We start from the raw sequence: 11,306 nt of genomic DNA, 5'->3' as shown, positions 1-11,306 counted from the left end.
GAAAATTTAACTATACCAGTATGTAAAGCTAATCATAGCATCCAAAACTTTACTTGCCATCCATGAACAGCAAGTGATAAACAATCACACCTCTTTTAAGACTACTGAGAGCAATATAGTGCAATGTGTGCATGTGTGCAATGTGTGCATGTGTGTGTGTGTGTGTGTGTGTGTGTGTGGTGTGGTGTGGTGTGGTGGAAGGATCACACATTTAAGCACACACATAGAGTCTTTGTCTGTTTACCAAAAGGAAAGGCCTAGTGCTTTAGTGTTAGGGGAGCTTACAGGGAGCTACGTGTACAGGCAGGTTGGCAGAAGGACTACAGTTCAGGTAGACGAAAAATGCAGTCAATCCAGATTTTAGATTAGCCCCAAAGGAAGGGTTGTCACCAGCTGCTGACTCTTATAAAGGAAATAAAGGCAGAACAGGACTTGTTTGTGGATTCCAGTAGGAGCCACGGAAAATAGTGTTGAATTTACAAGCTAAGGTAAAGCATTGGTCTTCAATGCTTCTGCCTTTTGGCATGTATACACAGGTTATTGAAAAGATCACAAGCTCAATTGAACAGTGTCATGCATGTTTACATTTTTACCATTAAGTCCATGTTGGAGAAATTAGGGATTCTAGAGGGGTGATAGATAGAATGTAGTTCACAGCTTCTTACTAGACTCCCTCCCTTAAGGAACCTGTGGAAGTAGCATATTGGAAACAGAAGCAGACTAAGTACCAAGGAGAAGGGAAAGGGGGTTGGACATGATACAGCCAATGAAATCTCTGGAAGTCAACACAGAGCAGAGGTCACAATCCTTATACAGAGCGCACTGAAGATCCTTACTGATCCTAACTCTTACTGTTCGTTACGGTGTCAGTAATCATAGAACTCAGGTGGAGATCCTTTGCCAGCTATTGCCAAGAGCCCAGAACAACTAGATTCAAAGGATTTGGAGTCATGGCTGTCACAAATTTCCACTACATCACCCGGATGAGCAGTGGTTTCAAAGTTTACATCCTAGAGGGTAAGTATCATTTTGTGCCACATGGTGCACCCAATGTCTTAACTTATTTACTAGTTTTTCTGCTAGCAGCAGATACCTTTCCGCATTATGCGTAATGGGATCCTGACACAATACAGAATTGAAATTACTAGGAAATTGTGGAGATTTATCAGCAGAAATTTTCATATAATTGAAATATTATTTTAAATTGAATTAATTCATGTAAACTAACTAAACAGAGTTAAAATATTGATGTGATTATAAACATTTATGAGATAAGAAAGATTCTTGTCTTTTATTTTGTATGAAACTTTATCTCAGGCTGTTGAGATGAGTTAATATATATAACAGATGTTAATGCTGTTTACATGCAGACTGTCAGTGTTAGCTTTGGAAGGTCTTTTTTTGTCTAAGCATTCAAGGAAAATTATCCTCCCTCAGGCACTAGAAAACCACTGTGTTGGAAGGTGTGGTTTTCACCCACTCCTCTGTCCGCTAATGGATTGTGTCAGTCCGTCACACTCCACAACATAGGGAACATAATTTACATGTATACCTATGTGTGAGGGTACTGGTCATGTGCACAAGATTTCCACCCAAAACACCCACTTGAGCATTTAGAGTGTTTGATATTTAAAATGATAAAGCTGTTTTTCACTTACTTGTGCAAATCTTGAAGCACTTTTCTACACTATTGACCCTATACATTCCGTTGTCAAATGTGGGTGTTTTCTAAATTTTGTGTTTCCTCTAGAACATGTTTGTGAGGTTTACTGCCTAAACTATATTAACAAGATTTTCATCTGAATGTGTCGCTTTTTATGTTATCACCAGGCATAAATAATGCCATGGTAGCACATAGTTAGCATATGATAGTCTTTGTTTATTTAAATATGGAGCAGCTGGTCCTGTCATTATCATGATGTTGATTGAACATAGGGGGCAGAAGTAACACTCTATGCAAGTCTTATCTCACAATTCACCTGTCTTGTGCCAACAAGGGAAATATCTCTAGTGGATAAAATAGTTTCAGTTTATTTACAGACAGTTATGATTGTTTTCATGTCTCACATGATGCATTTTGCATTTATATGACACTTACCGTTAGTAGTGAGTCAGATCAGGTTCCAAGGTAATACTCATAGATCCAGTCTATCTAGTTCTGCAGCTTAAGAGAGTTTACATTGTTATGATGGCACAACAGTGTTTTCCCACAATTAGGTTATATCGGTCATGATAAATTGAAGAGACTAAAATTAAGCTGGTTGTTAATGTTTTTGCCACTCACTTCATTGTTTGACACTGGTTATGTAATTATGATTGGTTTACATCACCAGTTTACATCTTTTTGATTTTGTTTTCAATACCTTAATAAAACGTATATGTGTAATATAAGCTGCATCTCATAGGTCAGCCACACCTGAGGAGTGAGGACCGGTTCCGTCACATAACCAGTGACAGAATCAGAGTGACTGCTGCTCACCCATTCAAACATAAGCACAGTTTAGAACAAGGACGGACACTGGAGGAGAGGTACAACACCAAACATCTACTGTTCTTATAGTAGCTGTCCACAGATTATCCAAAGACGCTCATGGTAGCTAATAATAATGACTTGGTTTCAGAAGAGAGAGGGCCCTTAGCAAAAGCCTGGTCAAAGCTGACAGGGCATCATCATGGTTCAATGTGCCTGAGAGTCCTACATCCACCTGGAGCCCCACAGCAAGTCCAGCTCACCTTATCTCCAGTGCAGTTATGGATGAGCCGCTCGCCCTTGTCAAGAAAATGCACCAGGAGACAGAGGAGACAGAAGACAAAAACAAAAAATCTGCAGTCCAACACCTACAGGTAATTGCTTCCAAAAAGCTGTATTGTATTAATCACAGAGTGCAAATGAAAATGATACATATAGTACATAGTGAGCTAACATAGTAGCATTTTGCCAACATAATGAAACAGTCCAGTAGCAGACCAGATTAGGTGCAGTTTAATTACAGATTAAAATTCTCCTATATTCTGCCAAACATTATAACACAGCAAAATCCTATGCATTAGACATTGGACAATCCAATGCATTAAACATTAGACATTAGACAATTGTACTATGGATATGACCATTAAGGATTTATAATCAAATCATATCAAAGTAATCATGCTACAGATATTTTATCAAACATTACAACATGTAACATTACATATTTTTGTAAAACATTACCAAACAATATGATACAAAATGAATTTTAAAAAATTGTGGAAGAAGACTTTAGAACATTCTGGTACATTTCAGGAACATAAAAGCCTTCCTTTTTCCTTTCACCCACACTCAACCACAAACTTCACATGGAGTAATCCAATAACCACTAGACTAATTTCTACCCTGCCCAGTTTATGGCAGAGTGTATTAAGTAAGCACATAATATACCTTTCCAACTCTCAGGATCTCTCCAAAAGCCACTTTTTACTTATCTCCGCTGTCTATGAGATGCAGCAGAATTTAAGATAGGTAACAAGCAAGACTGCTTATGGGGGCTCAGACAGGCCTTTGCTTGTTCAAGATATGTAATCCAGCCTGATTCAGGATGAAATGTAAGCAATGGGTGGAGGAATGTTGTCAACAAGTCTCAACAGCCCACTGCGGTTATTGATATGTTGGTGGCATTGTGGATGAAGGAACAGAGAAAGCTTCAGGTATATACTTTCTTCTCAAAATAATATGCCCAAATCTGACACAGGAATAAATTGTTATTAATGTAATTCTATCATCATAGAGTTAATAGTACTATAAAAGGGTTTCTACATTGTAACAACCCATGTACTTGCAGGTTCGTCCCTCAGTGATCACATGTGTCTCATCAACAAAGTCAACCTGTATGCCTGTAGACTGTTGCAAGCACGCAACTGGTATGTTATATAAGAATCTTTAAGAGCTGAAATGCCCTTTACATTTCTTTTCATTCATAGCCATTTTAGAGAATCAAATTAATTCACCATCTTGATCAATACACTACAATAAAATTTTAAATCTAGTTTTCAACTATGTGGCCAAAAACCTTTGGACACCTGACCGTCACACCCATATATGGGCCTTCCAGTTACCACAAAGTTGGAAGCACACAATTGTATAGGATGACTGTATACTGTATCATCACAATTTCCTTTCACTGGAATAAAGGACAAACATGTTCCAGCATGACAATGCCCCTTTGCACAAAGTGAGGTGCACGAAGCCATGGTTTGCCAAGGTTGCTGTGGAAGAACTCGGGTGGCCTGCACAGAGCCCTGACCCAGACCCCACTGAAAACCTTTGGGGTGAATTGGAAACCAGACAGCACCCCAAGCCTTCTCACAGAACATCAATGCCTGACTTTGCTAATGATCTTGTAGCTGAAAGGGCAAGAGCATTAGTAAAGACCACAGTCAATATCCAAAACCTAGTGGAAAGCCTTCCCAGAAGAGTGCGGGAGGAGGACACTAAATCTGGAATAGGCAATTCAAAAAGCACATATAAATGTGATGGTCAGGTGTCTACAAACTTTTGGCCATATAGTGTAAGTGCTATCCTAAATCTAATTTTGTGTTGGTTCTCATTGTATAGTTTTAACGCAGCACAGTTATGATAACGTTGAGGAACATTTCCAGCGGAGCCTTGGGGTGAACTATCAAAAAGGTTCCTCTAAGCAAATCTCCATCAGCGTGTCTGTGGATGACCACTTTGCCAAGGCCCTTGGAGAGAAGTGGCTACAACTCAAAGCATCCTCTTCTGCATGCAGTTCATCTTCATCACAGTCAACATCATCTTCATCTCTACCCAGTAATCCCTCTACCGTTATCCACTCGCCTGGTTATGGCCAGAGCCCTAAACGAGCTCGCAAAGATTCTGTCAGTGCAACTACAGCCCGTTCCAGCATGTGGTCAGGGAAATGAAGCTGTAGGAAAAAAAGATTTTCTAAATGCATAATGGACTTGTGAGGCTATCACATAGAACCACGTTATGTGTGATCACTGCAGCTGAATAAAATGCCAAAGGCATGCAGTTAAATAACAGAGTTATGGGATAGTGATGCAATATTGAGCATCACTATTAAGGATTCGGTTATCTCTGTATGGGATATTCTTTGGAGGATCTGATCGCTATATGTTCTAACTTCATGTATGGAAATACATGGTGTCTATGTATTATTGGTTCAGCTATATTCAGTTTGGTTATTTTTTCATTACTTAATTTTAGTCCTTGATTGCACTGATAATAAATAATACTATTATTTGGCTAGTTTGAAACACAAATGTTATATGTCTGTAGGTCCCATAATCAGATAATGGTACCATGCAAAAAGAAAATGAAAAAAACATTTGGACACTGTTACAATACTGTAGTAGTAAGCAAATGGTTAGCAGCAATATCTAATATTTTTATGTTGCTTATTGCTCTGTGGACCAGATAATTTTTATTTAAAGGGGCATTTAAAACTACCATGCAGACAAATAAAAAAGAAATCTAAAAAATATGACAGAGGTTGATTTGTATTTTAATGTTTTTTTTTTAATGTAAGGATTAAATAATGTAAGCATTAATGTGTTTGTGTGGGTTTCCTCCAAGTTGTTAGACTTCTTCCCACCTCCTGAAAACATGCCAGTAGGTGGTTGGTAACACTCAATTGCCCCTAGGTGTGAATGAATGTCAAATGTTTGTGATGGACTGGAGTCCCAGCCAGGGTGTATTCCCACCTTATGCCCATAGTCCCTGGGATAGGATCTGTATCCATTGCAACCCTAATCAGGATAACACTGTTATTGAAGATGATTGAATGAATTAATAAATGTAAATGGGTTGAGTAATTTTTTATATGCAAAACGTGTTTTTACTTCTCTCATGTCTCATAAAATTTCTCAGCTGTAAAATTGTCATTGAGAACAAAAGTCTGAACTATAATTATTTTCATTTATTAATTCATTCATCTTTGATTCTGTAATACTAGGAGCATGTGGTATTACAAAATGCCATTTACTCATAAACCGTATCTATTGATACAGGACTTCATGAGTGACACTATGTACATCTTTGAACAAAATTATTGTTCTGATCCACACACACACACACACACACACACACACACACACACACAAATTATTAGGCAGAACTTGTCAACTGATTTGATTTGAACAAATATATGGATACAGTAGAAACACCTCAAAACAGTTCCAATTTTCTTTCCATTGATGAAACAATATAGTTTAGGCTCAGCAAATCTTGGTAAGGGATACTGGTTTTTGTCAATTGAAAGCATTTTTACTTATCATAAAAAATTTCATGTAGCTTAGCACTGGACATGTTGTTGTAGGTCCTTTTGGAGTGTGGACACTCTAGAGCAGAGGTATTCCTCATGGAGAAAAAGTTTCAATACTGAATGTTTGCTCCAGAGCTGTTGTAATGAATATCAGAGGCAAATAAAATCGGATATAATTTTTGTCAAATCTTATGCACAACATACATTTAATTTATCAGACTGTTTACTTGGTCATGATAATTTATAATATTAAAATCAGGTTGATATATCCAACTCAATATCCAAATCAGGTTAACTGGGCGTGTATGTAATATGTAATAACTATTGCTCCATGGTCTAGTTCTGATAGTCACATGCCCATTGTAGACGTTTTCGGCAGTGGCCAGTGGTCAGCATGGGCACACCTGTCTGTGGCTATGCAAACTGTTATGAGACCTTTCTATCATAGCCAACATTAACTTTTTCTGCAATTTGTGCTACAGTAGCTCTTCTGTGGGATTGGATCAAACGGGCTAGCCTTCACTCCCTGGGGTGCCCATGACCCTGTTACCGGTTCAACGGTTGTCCTTCCTAGGACCACTTTAGTCGCTCAGATCCTTACGATTGCTAATATGTCCTGCTTTCAACACCTCAACTTCAAGAAATGTCTGTTCAGGTACCACTTACTTGCAACTGTAACCATATAATCAATGTTATTCACTTGGCTTTAATGCTTTGGCATTAAAATCATCACTTTGTTGAACATTGGATTCCAAAACTATGGGTATTATATGGAGTTGGCCTTTACCTTTGTGATATAACAGCCTCCACTCTTTTCAAATTTTTTTGTGGATTGTGTCTGTAGGGATTTGTGCACATTCAGTCAAAAGAGCATTTATGAGATCAGGCACTGATGTTGACTTGCAGTCATTGTTCCAATTCATTCCAAAGGTTCACTGGGTTAAGGTAAAATCTCTGTGCAGGCCACTGGAGTTACTCTTCACCAAACTCATCCAACCATGTATTTATGGACCTCGCTTTGTTTAGATTAGCCCAAAATAAAAATAAGCTGTTTCTGTAGGATTTCCTTGACATCTTCCTGGTTACATCTGACTGTCGATGTCATAGCTTACAAATAGCTTACAAAGCATGTACAGAATCTCCTTGTTGAAAGGTACAGTCGGGTCCATAATTATTTAAGTAGTGACACAATTTTTTATAATTTTGCCTCTGTTCACCACCACAATGTATTTGAAATTAAGCAACTAAGATGTTTTTGAACTGTAGACTTTCAACTTTAATTCAAGGGGGTTATTTAAAAAATTGATTTATTTTATATGCTATTTTATATGCTATATAGGAATTACAGCCATTTCCCCTACATTTTCACAGGCTCAAAAGTAATTGGACAAACTAACATAATAATAAATATAAGGATTATTTTTTAATACTTGGATGCAAATTCTTTGCAGTCAATGGCTACCTGAAGTGTTGAACCTATGGACATAACCAAATGCTGGGTTTCCTCCTTTGAGATGCTTTGTTAGGCCTTTACTGTAGCCATTTCATTTGCTGCTTGTTTGAGGACTTTCTGCCTTCAGGTTTTTTCTTCAGTAAGTGAAAAGCATGCTGAATTGGATTGAGGTTAGATGACTGACTCTGCCATTTAAGAACATTCCATTTATTTGCCTTAAGAAGCTCTTGGGTTGCTTTCTTGGTATGTTTTGGGTCATTATCCATCTGTACTGTGAAGCGCCGTGCTATTTTTTGCAGCATTTAACTGAATTTGGGCAGAAAGTATAGTTCCATACAGTTCAGAATTCATCCTGCTACTTCTTTGAGCAGTCACATCAACAAACACCAGTGACCCAGTTCCAATGGCAGCCATACATGCCCATACCATATCACATTATCCACCAGGTTTGACAAATGATGTAGTATACTCTGGATCATAAGCATTTCCTTTCCTTCTCCAGACTGTTCTCTTCCCATCATTCTGGTACAAGTTTATCTTGGTTTCATCTGTCCAAACAATATTGTTCCAAAACTGGGCAGGTTTTTATATATATATATATATATATATATATATATATATATATATATATATATATATATATATATATATATATATATATATATATATATATATAGATGTTTTCTAGCAAAGGGTAATCTGGACTTTCTGTTTTTGACAGTTACCAGTGTTTTGTTTCTTGAATTAAACCCACTATCTCACAAAAGAGTCTCACAGTATCTCACAGTATCTCACAAAAGTGAATACACCCCTCACATTTTTGTAAATATTTGCTTATATCTTTTCATGTGACAACACTGAGGAAATGACACTTTGCTACAATGTAAAGTAGTGAGTGTATAGCTTGTGTAACAGTGTAAATTTGCTGTTCCCTCAAAATAACTCAACACATAGCCATTAATATCTAAACTGCTGGCAACAAAAGTGAGTACACCCCTAAGTGAAAATGTCCAAATTGGGCCCAATTAGCCATTTTCCCTCCCCGGTGTCATGTGACTTGTTAGTGTTACAAGGTCTCAGGTGTGAATGGAGAGCAGGTGTGTTAAATTGGGTGTCATTGCTCTCACACTTCCTCATACTGGTCACTGGAAGTTCAACATGACACCTCATGGCAAAGAACTCTCTGAGGATCGGGAAAAAAAGAATTGTTGCTCTACATAAAGATGGCCTAGGCTATAAGAAGACTGCCAAGACCCTGACACTGAGCTGCAGCACGGTGGCCAAGACCATACAGTGGTTTAACAGGACAGGTTCCACTCAGAACAGGCCTCGCCATTGTCAACCAAAGACGTTGAGTGCACATATCCAGAGGTTGTCTTTGGGAAATAGACGTATGAGTGCTGCCAGCATTGCTGCAGAGGTTGAAGGGATGGGGGTCATCCTGTGAGTGCTCAGACCATACGCCACACACTGCATCAAATTGGTCTGCATGGCTGTCGTCCCAGAAGCCTCTTCTAAAGGTGATGCACAAGAAAGCCCACAAACAATTTGCTGAAGACTAAGGACATGGATTACTGGAACCATGTTCTGTGGTCTGATGAGACCAAGATAAACTTATTTGGTTCAGATGGTGTCAAGTGTGTGTGGGGGAACCAGTTGAGGAGTACAAAAACAAGTGTGTCTTGCCTACAGTCAAGCATGGTGGTGGGAGTGTCATGGTCTGGGGCTGCATGAGTGCTGCCAGCACTGGGGAGCTACAGATCATTGAGGGAACCATGAATGCCAACATGCACTGTGACATACTGAAGCAGAGCATGGTCAGTATGTGGTGTTCCAGCATGATAATGACCCCAAACACACCTCCAAGACGACCACTGCCTTTGCTAAAGAAGCTGAGGGTGAAGGTGATGGACTGGCCAAGCATGTCTCCAGACCTAAACCCTATTGAGCATCTGTGAGGCATCCTCAAACGGAAGGTGGAGGCGCACAACGTCTCTAACATCCACCAGCTCCGTGATCTCGTCATGGAGCAGTGGAGGACTCTGGAAGCTCTGTTAAACTCCATGCCCAAGAGGGTTAAGGCGGTGCTGGAAAATAATGGTGGCCACACAAAATATTGACACTTTGGGCCCAATTTGGACATTTTCACTTAGGGGTGTACTCACTTTTGTTGCCAGCGGTTTAGATATTAATGGCTGTGTGTTGAGTTATTTTGAGGGGACAGCAAATTTACACTGTTATACAAGCTGTACACTCACTACTTTACATTGTAGCGAAATGTCATTTCTTCAATGCTGTCACATGAAAAGATATAATCAAATATTTACAAAAATTTGAGGGGTGTACTCACTTTTGTGAGATACTGTACATTCATGAAGGCGTCTCTTGATTGTCAACTTTGACAATAATATGTCTACCTCTTGTCTAACATTACCACGGTCGCCTCACACCTCCAGGGTCCGGGGTTCGATTCCCACCAGGGCCATGTGTGTGCAGAGTTTGCATGTTCTCCCCGTGCTGCGGGGGTTTCCTCCGGGTACTCCGGTTTCCTCCCCAGGCCCAAAGACATGCATGGTAGGCTGATTGGCGTGTCTAAGGTGTCCATAGTGTATGAGTGGGTGTGTGAGTGTGTATGTGATTGTGCCCTGCGATGGACTGGCACCCTGTCCAGGATGTACCCCGCCTTGTGCCTGATGCTCCCTGGGATAGACTCCTGGTTCCCCCATGACCCTGAAAAGGAGTAAGCGGTAGAAGATGGATGGATGGATGGACGTCTACCTCTTTGAGAGCGTTCCTGACTTGGCTACATGTGTTTCTTCATCAAGGAAAAAAATCTGTAATCATCCACTTTAGTCATCATCTGTGTTCCTTCAAGTCTTTTGATATTGCTGAACTCATCATTGCAATCCTTCTACTTAAGAACATACCAAATTGTTGATTTGGCTACTCCTAAAATTTCTGCTTTCTTTCTGATAGGTTCAATAACAATGGACATTGTCCCAAAGCAGCTTTACAGAAATGTATAAATTCAGAATATAAATAATTTTTTTTATGAATTTGTCCCTAATGAGCAAGCCAGAGGTGACAGTGGTAAGGAAAAACTCCCTGAGGCAATATGAGGAAGAAGCCTCCACTGTTCACTGATGGAGACTTGAGTGCAAAAGTTTGTGGTAATTGCAGTGCTAAGGCTATAATAGCAATTGTGGTCCTCGCCATCATAGCATAACTGTTCACATGAATTGAGGTCCAAAGACATCTTTATGAATTTTAAGTGGTCCCATCCTAAGCAATCTGAATGATCTTTAGGCTGCACCATGTTGGGCCATCCTCAGCAGAAGCGTGTAACTTCCAATTGACAAGAACTCCAACCAGAAGTAGGGCATCAGGATGGATAAGGCAATTCTGGAGAACAGAAGGGGTCAGGATCACTGGTATCTCAGGCATATCATGTGTAGCTCAACAGAAAGAGAGAGGGAAAGAGAGGGAGAGATTATTTGGCGTGCTTATTGTCCCGTAATGGTTAAGGACTTTTCATGAGTGCAAGCAAGGCAAGACTAGCTATGACAGCATAT

The 11,306-nt window shown here is 39.4% G+C and overlaps 1 protein-coding gene across 1 annotated transcript; it reads left to right on the top strand.

Moving 5' to 3' along the window:
- Window positions 1-791: 791 nt before the first annotated feature.
- vgll4l (vestigial like 4 like) lies at window positions 792-5,568 on the top strand. The gene is made up of 5 exons (XM_017468757.3): window positions 792-1,017; window positions 2,406-2,529; window positions 2,622-2,844; window positions 3,819-3,897; window positions 4,592-5,568. Exons 1-5 carry the CDS (start codon window positions 951-953, stop codon window positions 4,918-4,920), a joined length of 822 nt encoding a protein of 273 aa, XP_017324246.1. The 5' UTR covers window positions 792-950; the 3' UTR covers window positions 4,921-5,568.
- Window positions 5,569-11,306: the final 5,738 nt, after the last annotated feature.

Source organism: Ictalurus punctatus, chromosome 5 (genome assembly GCF_001660625.3).
Source record: "Ictalurus punctatus breed USDA103 chromosome 5, Coco_2.0, whole genome shotgun sequence".
In the NCBI taxonomy this organism is placed as follows: Eukaryota; Metazoa; Chordata; class Actinopteri; order Siluriformes; family Ictaluridae; genus Ictalurus; species Ictalurus punctatus.
The sequence above is the reverse complement of the archived record's forward strand: the minus strand, read 5'-3'. Positions and strand labels throughout refer to the sequence as shown.

Coding starts and splice junctions, on each gene's coding strand:
- vgll4l (XM_017468757.3), top strand. CDS start 951: ATGGCTGTCACAAATTTCCACTACATCACCCGGATGAGCAGTGGTTTC. Junction 2,530..2,621: donor GGACGGACACTGGAGGAGAG/GTACAACACCAA, acceptor ACTTGGTTTCAG/AAGAGAGAGGGCCCTTAGCA. Junction 3,898..4,591: donor CTGTTGCAAGCACGCAACTG/GTATGTTATATA, acceptor CTCATTGTATAG/TTTTAACGCAGCACAGTTAT.